At 45.9% G+C, this 16970-nt stretch overlaps 1 protein-coding gene across 1 annotated transcript; it reads left to right on the plus strand.

Moving 5' to 3' along the window:
* The first annotated feature begins 6094 nt into the window (after positions 1–6094).
* Positions 6095–12295, plus strand: DPPA3 (developmental pluripotency associated 3). The gene is made up of 4 exons (XM_002822851.4): positions 6095–6326; positions 9886–10130; positions 10912–10953; positions 11701–12295. The coding sequence occupies exons 1-4, from the start codon at positions 6242–6244 to the stop codon at positions 11809–11811; spliced, it is 483 nt and encodes a 160-aa protein (XP_002822897.1). The 5' UTR covers positions 6095–6241; the 3' UTR covers positions 11812–12295.
* Positions 12296–16970: the final 4675 nt, after the last annotated feature.

Raw genomic sequence — 16970 nt, forward strand, 5'->3', positions numbered from 1 at the left:
AAACAGCGAATTTTGGGAAATCTACCACCCATCTTCCGCTCTTTCTGTCAGAGCCACCATTTCTTTCAGCAAGCTCTTTAGAGGGCTGTCATCGTATTAAGTCATCATTAAGTATTTTCCACTAAGCTATTAAACAATTGGCCCTGGGAGTATTAATTTCTCACTGTGGAATTCCAAAAACTAAGGAGGATTCCTGGAGAGGAAGGCAACTGAAGGCTGTGGGAGGTGAAGAGGAGGCGTGGACGCCAGGAGCTGCTTTGCTCACACGCCCCGCGGCGTCCCGCCTAGGTGAACTCCGGACCCTCCCGCCCCACCCCAGCAGGGCTGCTCCACTCCATCGTGCCCCTTGGGCTTCCACTGCAGGAATGCAAGGCGGGTAACCTTCAAAGCCAGGTGGAAACGTCCGGTTTGAACAGCACATATGCTAGGGTGGAGAGTGAGAGCGAATGCAAAGAGAGGCTCGATTGGGGTGGGGCTGCCGGGGCAAACGGACAGGCCCGGGGGAGGCCCGGGCCGCCACGGTCAGAAAGCATGGAAAGAGCTTAAGTAAAATAGCTGCGTGTCGGCAGGGCGCGGTGGCTCACGCCTGTAATCCCAGCACTTTGGGAGGCCGAGGCGGGCGGATCACCTGAGGTCGGGAGTTCCAGACCAATCTGACCAACATGGAGCAATCCCCGTCTCTACTAAAAATACAAAATGAGCCCGGCGTGGTGGCGCGTGCCTGTAATCCCAGCTACTGAGAAGGCTGAGGCAGGAGAATCGCTTGAACCCGGGAGACGGAGGTTGAAGTGAGCCGAGATGGCGCCATTGCACTCCAGCCTGGGCAACAAGATCGAAACTCCGTCTCAAAAAACAAAAAAAAAAGAAAAATAGCGGGCTGGGCACGGTGGCTCACGCCTATAATTCCAGCACTTTGGGAGGCCGAGGCGGGCGGATTACCTGAGGTCGGGAGTTTGAGACCAGCCTGACCAACATGGAGAAACCCCGTCTCAACTAAAAATACAAAATTATCCGGGCGTGGTGGCGCATGCCTGTAATCCCAGCTACTCAGGAGGCTGAGGCAGGAGAATCGCTTGAACCTGGGAGGCGGAGGTTGCGGTGAGCCGAGACTGTGTCATTGCACTCCAGCCTGGGCAACAATAGCAAAACTCCGTCTCAAAAAAAAAAAAAGAAAGAAAGAAAGAAAAATAGCTGCATGTCTGGTAGGGTTTTCCAAAATAGCAGCCCTCCTCTTCCCCTTACCAGGCTTTCCCTCTCTGGAATACCATACACACACATACACGCACACATACACACGTACACACACACATACATGTGTGTATGTATATATATATGAATTTGTTTCAAAATGGGAAGTCAAAAATATATATATTTTTGAGACAGGGTCTCTGTGGCCCAGGCTGGAGTGCAATGGTGCGATCATAGCTCACTGCAGCCTTCAACTCCTGGGCTCAAGCCATCCTCCTGCCTCAGTGACCCGTATTGGGTACTCATGTCGGGGAACATAGGCCTGTGCCATCAGCCCCAGCTAATTTGTACATTTTTTTGTGGAGACCTTGCCTCGCTTTGTTGTTCAGGCTGGCCTCAAACTCCTGGGCTCGAGATCCTCCCACTTCAGCCTCCCAAAGTGCTGGGATTACAGGCCTGAGCCGCCATGGTCAGTCCACTTAAAACATGATTAAGTAAATTTGTTATGCTTACCTCTTGTTAATCTGGCTTCTGTTATAGAAGTGTCAGGTGTGAGGCTGGGCATGGTGGCTCCCGCCTGTTATCCCAGCACTTTGGGAGGCTGAGGCGGGCGGATCACCTGAGGTGAGGAGTTCGAGACCAGCCTGGCTAACATGGTGAAACCCCGTCTCTACTAAAAAAAAAATGCATAATTAGCCGGACATGGTGGCTCATGTCTGTAATCCTAGCTGAGGCAGGAGACTCGCTTGAACCTGGGAGGCGGAAGTTCTGCTCCCACTTCAGCCTTCAGAGTAGCTGGGACTGCAGGCATGAGCCAAGATGCCCAGATAATTTTTGTATTTTTTGTAGAGACGGGGGTCTCACTATGCTGCCAAGGCTGGTCTTGAACTCCTGGGCTCAAGTGATCCTCCAGCCTCCGCCTCCCAAAGTGCTAGAATTATAGGATTGAGCCACCAGGCCCAGCCCTGTTTCCTCTATACACATAACAGATTTTCATAACTGAACTTATGAACTTTTTAAAATTATAACTCTTGGGCCGGGCGCGGTGGCTCACGCCTGTAATCCCAGCACTTTGAGAGGCCGAAGCGGGCGGATCATGAGGTCAGGAGATCGAGACCATCCTGGCTAACACGTTGAAACCCCGTGTCTACTAAAAATACAAAAAATTAGCCGGGCGTGTTGGCGGGCACCTGTAGTGCCAGCTACTCGGGAGGCTGAGGCAGGAGAATGGTGTGAACCCAGGAAGCGGAGCTTGCAGTGAACTGAGATTGCGCCACTGCACTACAGCCTGGGGGACAGAGCGAGACTCCATCTCAAAAAAAATAAAATAAAATAAAATAAATAAAATTATAACTCTTTACCATGTATCATTAAACACTTAAATAATTTTCATTACTTATACAGACTCCTGCAATGCAATGTACTTGTGGATTTCCCTACATTCATTCTTGCTCCCCTTTCCCCTTCTCTTATGTGTTTTACATCTAATAATTGTTTTCTCCCCCATTTTTTTCTTTTTCTTACTCTCCTCTTTCCTTCCCCACCTTTTTTTTTGATACTGAGTGTTGCTCTGTTGCCCAGGCTGAAGTGCAGTGGCGCATCTAGGCTCATTGCAACCTCCTGCTCCCTGGTTCAAGGGATTCTCCCACATTGGCCTCCCAAGGAGCTGGGATTACAGGCACATGCCACCATGCCCCGCTGATTTTTGTATTTTTAGTAGAGATGGGTTTTTGCCACCTTGGCCAGGCTGGTCTCAAACTCCTGGCCTCAAGCGATCTGCCCCTACGTTGGCCTTCCAAAGTGCTAGGATTACAGGCATAAGCCACCGTGCCTGGCCCCTTTGCCCCTTTTTCCCCCCACTTCTTAAATTCAAAAAGTTGTATGTGCCTATACTATAAAGTAGCAAATAGTTCTAAGTTTCTTAAAACAGACACATGTCCCAACTGCCGTCCTATGCTGCATTCTTCATTTTCTTTTTCCTGTAAGCACCCACTTTAAACTTTGGTTTGGATGGCTTTTGGGGGGGCATTTGTGTATTTCTTTTATTTTCTTTTTTTTGTTTTTGTTTTTGAGACACAGCCTCTCACTCTGTTGCCCAGGCTGGAATGCAGTGGTGTGATCTGGGCTAACCGCAACCTCTGCTTCCCGGGTTCAAGCGATTTTCTCACCTCAGCCTCCCCAGTAGCTGGGCCTACAGGCATCTGCCACCACACCGGGCTAATTTTTGTATTTTTAGAAGAGGTGGGGTTTCACCATGTTCACCAGGCTGGTCTCAAACTCCTGGTCTCAAGTGATCTGCCCACCTTGGCCTCCCAAAGTGCTAGGATTACAGGCAGGAGCCACCACGCCCAGCCTTTGTGTATTTCTATAGAGCAAGTTTTTTTGTTGTTGTTTTGTTTTGTTTTTGAGATGGAGTTTCACTCTTGTCGCCCAGGCTGGAGTGCAATAGCACGATCTCGGCTTACTGCAGCCCCTACCTCCTGGGTTCAAGCAATTCTTCTGCCTCAGCCTCCAGAATAGCTGGGACTACAGGTGTGCACCACCACGCCTGGCCAATTTTTGTACTTTTAGTAGACACAGGGGTTTCACCATGTTGGCCAGGCTGGTCTCGAACTCCTGACCTCAGGTGATCCACCCACTTTGGCCTCCCAAAGTGCTGGGAGTCCAGGCATGAGCCACCGTGCTTGGTCTATAGAGCAAGTTTGTAATGATATATCTTGATTTTTTCCATTTAGGCATTCTTTCTTGACTTCTAACGTGCAGATGTGGCTTTTTTCCTTTTCCTTATCATGTATTAACATATTTCAAATTTGGTTCCTCATCCTTCTAATTTGCTTTTCTTTTTTATTTGTCTTTTTTTTTTTTTGAGACTGAGTCTTGTTCTGTCACCCAGGTTGGAGTGCAGTGGCGCGATCTTGGCTCACTGCAACTTCCACCTCCTAGATTCAAGTGATTCTCCTGCCCCAGCCTCTTGGGTAGCTGTGATTACAGGTGGTTGCCACCATGCTCGGCTAATTGTTGTATTTGTTTTGTTTTGAGATGGAGTCTTGCTCTGTTGCCCAGGCTGGAGTGCAGTGGCGTGATCTCGGCTCACTGCAACCTGCACCTCCCGGGTTCAAGCAATTCTCCTGCCTCAGCCTCCTGAGTAGCTGGGACTACAGGTGCGTGCCACTACGCTCAGCTAAATTTTTGTATTTTTAGTAGAGATGGGGTTTCACTGTGTTAGCTCGGATGGTCTTGATCTCCTGACCTTGTGATCTGCCCACTTCGGCCTCCCAAAGTCCTGGGATTACAGGTGTGAGCCACTGTGCCTGGCCTAATTTTTGTATTTTTAGTGGAGACAGTGTTTCACCATGTTGGCCAGGTTAGTCCCGAACTCCTGGCTTCAAGCGATCCACCTGCCTCAGCCTCCCAAAGTGCTGGGATTACAGGCGTGAGCCACTGAGCCCAGCCTAGGCTTTTTACAAATGAAGAGTCTATTTCAGCCCTTTTTATTATCTCACCTCCTGATCCTAAACCCTCTACAATGGGATTTTTTTGTATTTATCTCTCCAATGAAATTCTTGGGGACTGATTATCAGAGAGATTCCCCAGGCAAGAGGGAGATTAGCCAAGAGCTGAACAACATAAGTAGAAAGTTCACAGTGCCGTAAAGCAGGGCTGCTTAACTTGAGCACCCATCAGAATCACCTGGGGATCACTTCTGGGTCTTCTGGCTAAATGCAGAATTGCCTGGGAGGCTTGTTAAAGCATTACCACTGGGCCCCAGTCTTTGATTCAGTAGGGCTGGGTCGGAGCTCAGAATTTGTATATCTAAGTTAACTAGGTGCTTGTCGTAAACTGCACTTTTATTATTTTTTTTTTTTTCAAGAGGCAGGGTCCTGCCCTGTCTACCAGGCTGGAGTGCAGTGGAATGATCACAGGTCACTGCAGCCTTTAACTGCTGGGTGATTAAGCGATCCTGGAGACCACACTTTTGAGAATCACTTGCGTAAAGTGTTGGGACATGATCTATGCCTATGGCTGCTCATTCTCTATGAAAATATTTCTTAATCATAACTTCAATTTTTGCTTTTTACCAAACCTAAACAAGGTTGCCTTTGAGTATTTTCTCGTGGTTTCCACCTAGAGACGGAATGCGGGAGGGTGCGTATTTGAATAAGAGGGAAAAAGATGAGAGGGGCAGCTCGGGACTTGTTCTTCCACCTCCTGCAGACAATCAGTGGTTAAATGTTGTTGTGCTTTGCTACAAATACAAGCATTTTTTTGTGGGGAGGGAGTAGCAATTTGTAAGTTTAGTTAATTTCAGCTGCTCAGAAATGTTAGGTACTGTTTATAGTTTATAAAACAAATTAACAAATAAAAAATACATGTACCTAAAATATCAAGCTATGAAAGTGTCCATAACAGATACTTGTTCATTTTTCCTCTCTTCTTTCTTAGTAGCAGCAAAGGTTTAAGATGATTGAGGCAAGGAAAACTTAAAGGAAACGTTCTCAGTTAGCTTAATTGGGAGTTTATGGGCAGTGGTGGTGGTGGGGCGGGGGCGGTAAAAACTGCCATTCTCCTCTCTGCACTAGAACACTTAAGCCCAGTTCACAAAACAGAAGCCATCTCCAGGAGTAGAGTTTGGGAAAACAAAAACACAACAAGAAAAAAACAACTTATACGTAAGGCAACCTTAGGGAGACAGAACCACAAAAAGAGAAGAGTTTAATAAATTTTCTAGCAGATATGACATAGGACATATTATTTTAATGCAAAGCAGATGAAGAACTACCCTATTAGTCTAAACTACGCCCATTAACCTTTAATCATTTGGATCCCTTAATCCTCTAATCATTGGATCATTAACATTCAAATATCCTGGAAGATTGGCTTAGCTGTATTTTAAGAGGAAGCCGGACTTATAGTTTACGTCAGTTCTTTGACCATTCGTTGGAGCTCCGGTTTTCAGCCTCTTTCCGGGCTACCTTGTAGCAATTTGAGGCTCCGTCATCAGTTTCTGCTAGGTTTCAAAGATCCAGGAGAAGCTTAGTGTGTCAAGACGCCGATGGACCCATCACAGAAGTTTAATCCAACCTACATCCCAGAGTCTCCACAAATGCTCACCGAAGAAAATTCCCGGGACGATTCAGGTAAGCCAGATAATGCCCTTCTTGACTATATGACTATAGGGGGGTTGGGAGGTCAAAAGGTTGCCGTCTTCTTTGTTTTTTTTTTTTTTAATGTTGACTTCAGTCTTTGCAAGAGGAATGTATTTAGGTAAACCTCAAACCAGAGGGAGTCCAGCTTCCTCCAGTGAGAAAACACAGAGGTCAAAGACTTTATTAAAAACGATGATGGTGGTGGTGAGAATTGTATTATTTTATTCACTATGCTTAGGAGTACTTCAGATTTATTTATTTATTTTTTTGAGACGGAGTCTTGCTCTGTCGCCCAGGCTGGAGTGCAGTGGTGCGATCTCGGCTCACTCCAAGTTCCGCCTCCCGGGTTCACGCCATTCTCCTGCCTCAGCCTCCCAAGTAGCTGGGACTACAGGCGCCCGCCACCACGCCCAGCTATTTTTTTTTTTTTTTTTTGTATTTTTGGTAGAGACGGGGTTTCACCGTGTTAGCCAGGATGGTCTTGATCTCCTGACCTCGTGATCCGCCCGCCTTGGCCTCCCGAAGTGCTGGGATTACAGGCTTGAGCCACCGCGCCCGGCCAGTATTTCAGATTTCTAAGACCAGTTTCTGGGGAGAAATAATTGGAATCAGAGAACTCGGCTCATAGCGTCGTTGCATCAGTATCTTCCGCAACAGCAATACATGTCAGGAACGGTAAAAAGGAACAAATACAGAGACCAAATAAACAAAAGATAGGAAAAGAAAAAATGAAAGAATATGAGAAACTTTAACTTCAGTTGAACCTAAAGTTTTTCTTAATCTCTCGCCAACATTATTTTTATTTATATTTATTTTTTTGAGACGGAGTCTCACTCTGTCGCCCAGGCTGGAGTGCAGTGGCGCGATGTCGGCTCATTGCAACCTCCGCCTCTCGGGTTCAAGCAATTCTCCTGCCTCAGCCTCCAAAGTAGCTGGATTACAGGCATGTGCCACCACGCCCGGCTAATTTTTTGTGTTTTTAGTAGAGACAGGGTTTCACTATGTTGGCCAGACTGGTCTCGATCTCCTGACGTCGTGATCCGCCCACCTCTGCCTCCCAAAGTGCTGGGATTACAGGCGTGAGCCACCGCGCCCGGCCTATTTTTATTTTTTATTTTTATTTTTGACAGTGGGTCTCTCCATGTTGCCCAGGCTGGTATCGAACACTTGGGTTCAGGCCATCCTCATGCGTAGCTGGGACTGCAGGCGTGCGCCACCGAGTCCGGGCTCTAAGCCAACATTTTCGAGACTGGCTTTCCAGCTAAAATGTACCCTTCAGTAATGTTAATAAACGGACTAACAGCTTTACTGGGAAAATGGAAGGGAGAGGCCGTAAACGTGCTCCGTAATGTAAATTAGTAGCAGGACCTACACCGGAGGGCGGCTTATCTAGAAACTGCCTGGGTAATTCTGCTCCCTGATAGGCCGGGTCTTCCGGTGGAGAACTCCTTTCTTACAGCAGCACCCAAGGGCAGGCTTGGCCACAGAGGCCCTCCACGTGGTTTGAAGTCTTGTTTACGACCCTGACAGCGGGGCTGGGTGTCTAGGGTGGTGGCGGCAGAAACCCTGGAGCCAACACCTGCGACTCCCTGACGCCGGGAGGTCTGGGAACTGGGCCGCTGGCGCGCTGACGCCCTCTGCGCCTGGTCTTAGCTGTGTCCCCTGCGTCCAGAAGAAAGAATGCTGGTCCATATATCCGAATGGGAAAGAAAAATGAACGAATCCCCAATCTCTCTCTTTTCTTGCGTCTGCCTTAGTACCTCACAGTTCCACAAAGGATCCTCGTTTCTATGTGCACAGGTCCCCAGACTTTGAGAATCGATCTCGAACTTTGATATTGTTTAATACTTTCACATATGGGGGCAAAAAAACAAAACACTCATACAGGGGGCAGTTAACGATAACCTTATTGTATGAGATATGCGTATGTATGGGATACGCCTCACAGTTCGGATGGGAGAGACAAGAATGAGTGGTTGATTTCCCAAAATAATTGAGTTTGAGTGAAGAGATCTAATACCATGAAGGAGCTGGGCAACTAAATTAGGGCTAACTGGAGAGGGTAACAGCCACTTACTTCGACTGCCCAGTTTTGCTTAAGGATGAGGATTCTGGGAGAAAATAGTATATGGGTTTTTCTTGTCTGTTTCACAAGATTCCGCAGAATGTACGGTAGGTAATGCTTGTGAGATACTCAGTAGATCTCTAAGTGTAAGTGAACAATAAAAGCTAGCTCAGGGCAGCGTGTGGGACACGCTTGTAGCGCCAGCTACTCTGGACGCTGAGGTGGGAGGACTGCTTGAGCCTGGGAGGTAGAGGCTGCAATGAGCCATGATAGTGCCACTGCACTCCAGCCTGGGTGACAGAGCAAGACCCTGTCTCAAAAAATAACAGTCTACCATCCTGGCTAACACGGTGAAACCCTGTCTCTACTAAAAAATAGAAAAAAATTAGCTGGGCGTGGTGGCGGGTGCCTGCAGTCCCAGCTACTCGGGAGGCTGAGGCAGGAGAATGGCGTGAACCCGGGAGGCGGAGCTTGCAGTGAGCCGAGATCTCGCCACTGCACTCCAGCCTGGGCGACAGAGCGAGACTCCGTCTTAATAACAATAATAATAATAATAACAGTCTAGAGAACAAGGGATTACAGTCATCCCTCAGTTATACTCTGGGAATTAGTTCCAGGACATCCCCAAAATCTGTAAGTGATCAAGTGCCACAGTGGGCCCTGCGAAACCTTCGATAAAGGTTAACTGTGTGTGGGGATTTCGAATTTTGTGATTGGTTGGAAAAAATTCTCGTGTAAGTGGGACCCAAAGTTTAAACCCGTGTTGTTCAAGGGTCAACTGTGTTATCATGTGCCCCTGTACAAGTGATTTCTTCCTGCCTTGACTTTCCTTTTTTTTTGAGACAGAGTTTCGCTCTTGTTGCCCAGGCTGGAGTGCAGTGGCGCAATCTGGGGTCACTGCAACCTCCGCCTCCCGGATTCAAGCGATTCTCCTGCCTCAGCCTCCCGAGTAGCTGGGATTACAGGCATGCACCACCACGCCTGGCTAATTTTGTATTTTTATTTTTATTTATTTATTTATTTATTTATTTTTTTGAGACGGAGTCTCGCTCTGTCGCCCAGACTAGAGTGCAGTGGTGCGATCTTGGCTCACTGCAAGCTCCACCTCCCGGATTCACGCCATTCTCCTGCCTCAGCCTCCCAAGTAGCGGGGACTACAGGTGCCCACCACAACACCCGGCTAAATTTTTGTATTTTTAGTAGAGACGGGGTTTCACCGTATTAGCCAGGATGGTCTCGATCTCCTGACCTTGTGATCTGCCCGCCTCGGCCTCCCAAAGTGCTGGGATTACAGGCGTGAGCCACCGCGCTGGGCTAACTTTACGGTTTTTGAGAAAAGACTAGAGGTTGTGCGTTGTTTGCTGTGACCTTCCACCCTGAGGAATTCCCACACAGCGCCCTGTTACCCTGCTTAAGGGCAGACCTAGTTGAAGTGTGAATGTTGAAGATCCCCTTAATGTAATGGTTTTTAACCTTGTCTTTCAGGGGCCTCTCAAATCTGCTCCGAGACATTGATAAAGCACCTTAGTAACTTGACTATCAACGCTAGTAGCCAAACTGCTTCCCCTCTATCGGAAGCTTTACTCCGTCGACAGTCTGCAAGAGCAGCAGTCCTCAAGGAAATCGAAGATGAGTGGCTTTACAGCGGGAGAGGAGTAAGAACATTGCTGTCTGTGCAGAGAGAAAAGATGGCAAGATTGAGATACATGTTACTCGGCAGAGTTCGTACGGTATGTGTTGATGTGATGTGGCCGGGGCTGCCCAATTCCGGGGAGTGACACACATAAATTAAGACCTAATTAAGACTCCCTAGCTCTAGGCCCGGTGCGGTGGCTGAGGTCTATAATCTCAGCACTTTGGGAGGCTGAGGCGGGTGGATCACCTGAGGGCAGGAGATCGAAACTAGCCTGGCCAACATGGTGAAACCCTGTCTCTACTAAAAATACAAAAAGGTAGCTGGGCCTGGTGGCAGGCACCTGGAATCTCAGCTACTCGGGAGGCTGAGGCTAGAGAATCACTTGAATCCTGGAGGCAGAGGTTGCAGTGAGCCAAGGTTGTGCCATTGCCCTCCAGCCTGGGCAACAAGAGCAAAACTCAGTCTCAAAAAAAGACTCCCAGTTCACGTCTGTAATCCCTGCACTTTGGAAGGCTGAGGCGGGAGGATCACTGGAGCTCAAGGAGTTCCAGACCAGCCTAGGCAATATAAAAAATTAATAAAATCAGCCATCTCTACAAAAAATTAATTAGCTGGGTGTAGTGGTGCATGCCTGTAAGTCCCAGCTGCTGTGGGGTGGGTGGCTGAGGGCTGAGGCAGCTGGATCACTTGAGCCTGGGGGGTTAAGGCTGCAGTGAGCCATGATTGCTCCACTGCAATCCAGCCTGGGCAACAGAGAAAGACCCTGTCTCAATAACAAATTCCCTAGCTTCTCTCCCTTATATAGATGTGTAATATTAGTAATCTTTTTCTTGATAGAGTTTTCAATAAACATATATTTTTTTCTTCCCATGAAGCATGAAAGAATACCAACAAACAAGGGGCCTAAGGGAGTTAAGGTAAGTATAATTTTTTTATTTTTATTTTCCTTTTTTTTTTTTTTGGCTATACATGTGGATGGGTATCTGGTTTATTTCCTTTTGTCGGAATAGGGAATTAGGGAATTTGCTTGGACTTTCTGAATCCCCAGGAACTCTGGATAAGTCAGTTCATGTTTGTAGTTTTTAAAAATATATTCTTTATTCTTTATTTTTCAGAGAAGTTTTATGTTCATAGCCCTTCCCCCACACCCCACACATGCCGCCTCTACTGTCAACGTCACACACCAGAATTGACATCACACACCAGAATTGCACATTTTGCAGCTGACGAATTTACCCTGACAGGATTATCATCCAGAGTTCATAGTTTACACTAGGGGTCACTCTTGGTGTTAGGTTGATACTTTCACGTGCTGTCACAAATATCTTCACAGTAGCACTCTATAGTAAGAGGACAAACACTTCAGCAGAGTGTCTAGCAGCAGAATGAGTTACATTTAAGGCATTCAGAGAACTGAGACTAGAATGTTTTATTGACAATCTGCACTTGTTACCATTACAAAATGACCCACAAGCTGCCATTCTGTGGTACCCATATTTTGATCCTCTTTTTTTCTCCTAAAATGTTTTGCTTTTGGCCCATATGGCCTTTTTGTGTGTATTCCCCGTTCCAACACTTACCTAAATAAACAACATAGTTGAGGGTTTATTACATTTGTCTCGCGTACAATATTCCAATTAATCCATTTCATCATTTTTTTTCAGAAGGAATCAAGACCATTCAAATGTCCCTGCAGTTTCTGCGTGTCTAACGGATGGGATCCTTCTGAGAATGCTAGAATAGGGAATCAAGACACCAAGCCACTTCAGCCATAAATCTTATTCTTGAACCTTTTTTTCTTGCTGGTAATTTTATATAGCAGGTTGAGAAAGCTACTCTGTGCTAGTATAGACTATACACCAATAATTTTGGTAATGAGTTCTAGGATGTATTTTTCTTCTTGTATCTTTTTCTTCCTACTATGATACTAGTAATTCATAAGGGATCTGTGTAATCTGAATGTATTTGAATAACTTTAGCTCTACTGTTTGATTTGACCCAAAGAAGCCAAGATGATACAAGTATTCCCATGTGTCTTAGAAGCCCAAAGTCAGTGAGATGAAACCCAACATCAAGAAATTGAAGCAAAATTACTTGTGGATAAAGAAAGCATTAGGTAGTTTGGCTATAGCATAATTAGATTTTCTGGCTTTCAAAAATTTGAATTGCAATCACAGCAAACTTTATTTTTACAGTTTTCAGTACAAAAAGGTGTTTATATAGAAACAATAAAGTTGACATTTGAGTACCTTTTAAAAATTGTTCTTGATTTGATTCTTGTTCTTGCTAACAATTAGATGAACAATAGTTTTATTACATTCCTAGAATGTAAATATCTGGCATTCTAATATTTTATATCTTCCCACATTTGGGTGAGATTGGAAAACACAGGCACAGATATTTGCAAATATCAACTTTCCCATTAGAGATGTGGAAATCGGAAGGAGGTAGAACAGAAGTGGAGCTTACTACGTTGTTGATAGGAAATATGCAGGGGTCCTCACACCAGGCAAGCAATTCTTTTTTGTTTGTTTTTTTCTGAGACACAGTTTCACTCTTGTAGCCCAGGCTGGAGTGCAATGGCACTATCTCAGCTCACTGCAACCTCCACCTCCTGAGTTCAAGCGATTCTCTTGCCTCAGCCTCCTGAGTAGCGGGGATTACAAGCACCTGCCACCACGCCTGGCTAATTTGTGTATTTTTAGTAGAGACAGGGTTTCACCATACTGGCCAGGCTGGTCTGGAACTCCTGAGTTCAGATGATCTGCCCACCTTGGCCTCCCAAAGTGCTGGGATTACAGGTGTAAGCCACGGCGCCTGGCCTCCAAGCAAGCAATTCTGCCATAGATATCAGCTGGGTGTCTAATTCAATTCCAGCACTGTCTACCTGGAAATAGCTCCAGATCTTACAGGTTGAAGGCTCAGTCCCACAAGACTGCCTGCACTTCTAATGCCAATCACAAGCTTCAGGTTGTCTTACCTGTGCTTTTGACTGACCAGCTGCAAATCAGGGTTCCCTTGACCCCTTGCTTGAGTTTGATTAATTTGCTCTAGTGGCTCATGGAACTCAGGGAAACACCTTATTTGTTGTGAAGGATATTACAAAGGATACAGATGAACAACCAGATGGAAGAGATGCATAGGGCGAGGTATAGGAGAAAAGACAAGCAGGGTGAACCACCCTTAAGGAGCCCCCATGTGTGCAGCTATTCAGGAGCCCTCAACTCACTCCTTTTGTGTTTTTAGGGAAGCTTCATTAGGTAGGCATGATTGATGACATCACTAGCCATTGGTTTATCAACTCAACCTTCAGCCCCTGTCCCTTCCCCTGGAGGTCCCGGAATGGGAGTGAAACTTTCAACCCTCCAATCACCTGGTGGTTTCTCCTGGCAACCAGCCCACATGCTGAGGCTATCTTGGAGCCCCCAGCAAAGCAGTCACCATTAGCATGCAAAAGTTATCACTCCAGAGATTTTGAAGATTTTAGGAGCTATGTGACAGGAAATGGTGACTTAAGAACAAATATATTTCATAATATCACAGGGAGAATTGGAAAGGATATCTGTATGATATGTAATAACCCAAGAAGATGCTATCCAGTGATTTCTTTGTGGTTTTTTTGTTTTTTGAGATGGGGGTCTCACTTTGTTGCCCAGGCTGGAGTGCAGGACCACACTGCCAAGTTTGGTCATCAGAAGTTACCCCACTGAAGAACTAAATTTAACATGGTCTACCAGCAAGGACAAATGTGGGGCAGACTTGAGCATTGGTTATATTTCTTTTCTTTTTTTTTTTTTTTTTTTGAGATGGAGTTTCGCTCTTGTTGCCCAGGCTGGAGTGCAGTGGCACAATATCAGTTCACTGCAACCTCTGCCTCCCACATTCAAGCGATTCTCCTGCCTCAGCTTCCGGAGTAGCTGGGATTACAGGCATGTGCCAACACGCCCAGATAATTTTGTATTTTTTAGTACAGATAGGGTCTAACCATGTTCATCAGGCTGGTATTGAACTCCTGACCTCAGATGATTCACCCACCTCAGCCTCCCAAAGTGCTGGGATTACAGGCATGAGCCACCATGCCCGGCGGAGCATTTGTTATAACTTACAAATCGTTCCTAGTAGCAAAGCTAACTTCTATTATTTTTCTGTATAAGCTTGAAAATCACTGACTAGTTAAAAAAGGCAACTTATTTTTATTGCAATCATGTTAAATTTGTAAATTAATGAAAACATTAATTCTACATATCACATGTCTTTTAGTATTCTTTTGAGATGCAGTCTCGCTCTGTCACCAAGGCTGAAGTGCAGTGATGCCATCTCTGCTCACCGTAACCTCTACCTCCCAGGTTCAAGCGATTCTCCTGCCTCAGACTCCCAAGTAGCTGGGACTACAGGCGCGTGCCACCATGCCCAGCTAATTTTTGTATTTTTAGTAGAGACAGGGTTTCACCATGTTAGCCAGACTGGTCTCGAACTCCTGACCTCAGGCAATCTGCCTGCCTTGGCCTCCCAAAGTACTGGGATTATAGGCATGAGACACCGCGCCTGGCTAGTATTTAGGTATATTTTTAAACCTTTCTATAATAATACCTTCCTTTCATGTATTTCCTGCCGAGAGCATCAATTCAAGTCGCCCTGAATCTTTATGCACCCAGTTTACATTTATTGAGTGCTAGGCATTATTCTAAGGACTTTACGTGCATTAGCTTATTTAAACCTCAACTTCTGAGATAGGTCACCTTCGGTGTCTTCATTTTACAAAAAAAAAAGCACAAAAGTAATGAACTTGCTCAAAGTTACATAAGAAGTGGCTTATCTGAGATGGAAGTCAGCTAAGCCAAGTCGGTACTTTCTTCTTTTTTTTTTTTTTGAGATAGAGTTTTGCTCTTGTAGCCCAGGCTGTAATGCAATGGCGCAATCTCGGCTCACTGCAACCTCCACCTCTTGGGTTCAAGCAGTTCTCCTGCCTCAGCCTCTCAAGTAGCTGGGATTACAGGTGCCTGCCACCATGCCCAGCTAATTTTTGTATTTTTAGTAGAGACGGGATTTCACCACATTGGCCAGGCTGGTCTCGAACTCCTGACCTCAGGTGATCTCCCCACGTCTGCTTCCCAAAGTGCTGGGATTACAGGCGTAAGCCACTGCGCCTGGCCCAAGTCGTACTTTCTACAGATATCTTCCTCTTCAGATTATTTTATGGTGTGTTAAAATATTGCCATTACATTTTTCAACTGGTTGTAATATATGAAAGTTTTTTTTTTTTTTTCTATATTATTTGAGCCAGGGTCTCGCTCAGTTGCCCAGGCTGGGAGTGTAGTGAGGCTTGGCTCACTGCAAACTCCACCTCCCGGGCTGAAGCAATCCTCCCACCTCAGCCTTCCGAGTAGCTAGAACTACAGGCATGAGCCACAATGCCCGGCTAATTTTTTGTATTGTTTGAGGAGACAGAGTTTCACCATGTTGCCCAGGCTAACGCTGTTGATTTCTATATTTGCTGTTCACTCAACATTTTTTGTTTTACTTTAACCTTTTAAAAAAAAAATTTCAAACTACATAAAGTTGCAAGCGTAAGCTCATAAACCTGTGTGTACATTTTACCTAGATACAATTGTTAGCATTAGCCACATTTCATTTAACATTCTATATTTTCTCTTTTTAAACAGATATTTGAGAGTAAATTTCAGATATTATAACACTTCATCCCCAAATAGTTTGTGTTTTCTTAGAACAAGAATATTGACTTATATAACCACAGTAGAAGGATGAAATTCAAGAAATTTATTGCCAGATGTGGTGACTTATGCCTATAATCTCAGCACTTTTGGTGGCTGAGGCCAGAGGTTTGCTTGAGGCCAGGAGTTCGAGACTAGCCTGGGCAACATAGTGAGATCCTAGTCTCTACAAACAATAAAAAATAAATTAGCCAGGTGTAGTGTTGGGGGCCGGGGGGAAGATGTGGAAGGGATAGGAAGTGGGGAAGGGGTAGGAAGGGATAGGAAGGGAGAAAATGGGCTAGAGGACCCCAGGGGTTCAAAAGGCAACTTATTTATTTATTTATTTATTTTGAGGCAGAGTTTCACTCTTGTGGCCCAGGCTGTAGTGCAATGGTGCAATCTTGGCTCACTGCAACCTCCGCCTCCTGGGTTCAAGTGATTCTCCTGCCTCAGCCTCCCGAGTAGCTGGGATTACAGGCGCCTGCCACCTCGCCTAGCTAATTTTTGTATTTTTAGTAGAGACGGGGTTTCACCACATTGGCCGGGCTGATCTGGAACTCCTGACCTCAGGCAATGTGCCCACCTCAGCCTGGCCAACATGGTGAAACCCCGTCTGTACTAATCCAAAGTGCTGGGATTACAGGTGTAATCCCAGCGGGGGCACCACGCCCGGCCCAGAGTTTATTTTTGTATTTCTACTGGCCCACGCACTCCAGCCCAAAGGGCCTATGGCCCAAGGCCCCACCATCAGGCCCCAGCGGTCACCAGCTCTGGTCTTGGACCAGCCCTTGGTGCCCACCTGTACCCCCACCTCACCCATTTGTTCGCATGCACTGGTTGTCACTTTACTGCAGCTCATTCCTTTCCAATAAAAGTTTCTGTGACTTAAAAAATATATACACATTTTTCTATATGATGTTAGATAGGGGTCCTACTTAATTCTTTTGCATATGGTTATCTAGCTGTCCAAGCAACATGTGTTGAAAAGACCATTCTTTCCCTATTGAGTTGTTAATAATCAATTGACTATTAATGGGAGTTTATTTTTGAATTTGCTTATTACATCGATCTATACATTTGTTTGTTTATTTATTTATTTATTGAGATGAAGTCTTGCTCTGTCGCTCAGGCTGGAGTGCAGTGGTGCGATCTTGGCTCACTGCAACCTCCATCTCCTGGGTTCAAGCGATCTCCTGCCTCAGCCTCCCGAGTAGCTGGGA

Source organism: Pongo abelii, chromosome 10, assembly GCF_028885655.2.
Source record: "Pongo abelii isolate AG06213 chromosome 10, NHGRI_mPonAbe1-v2.0_pri, whole genome shotgun sequence".
NCBI classification, from domain to species: domain Eukaryota; kingdom Metazoa; phylum Chordata; class Mammalia; order Primates; family Hominidae; genus Pongo; species Pongo abelii.

Excerpts from the sequence above, each read along its gene's own strand:
- DPPA3 (XM_002822851.4), top strand. The coding sequence starts at position 6,242 with ATGGACCCATCACAGAAGTTTAATCCAACCTACATCCCAGAGTCTCCA. Across the intron at positions 6,327-9,885 it reads AAATTCCCGGGACGATTCAG|GGGCCTCTCAAATCTGCTCC; the intron begins GTAAGCCAGATA and ends CTTGTCTTTCAG. Across the intron at positions 10,954-11,700 it reads AGGGGCCTAAGGGAGTTAAG|AAGGAATCAAGACCATTCAA; the intron begins GTAAGTATAATT and ends ATTTTTTTTCAG.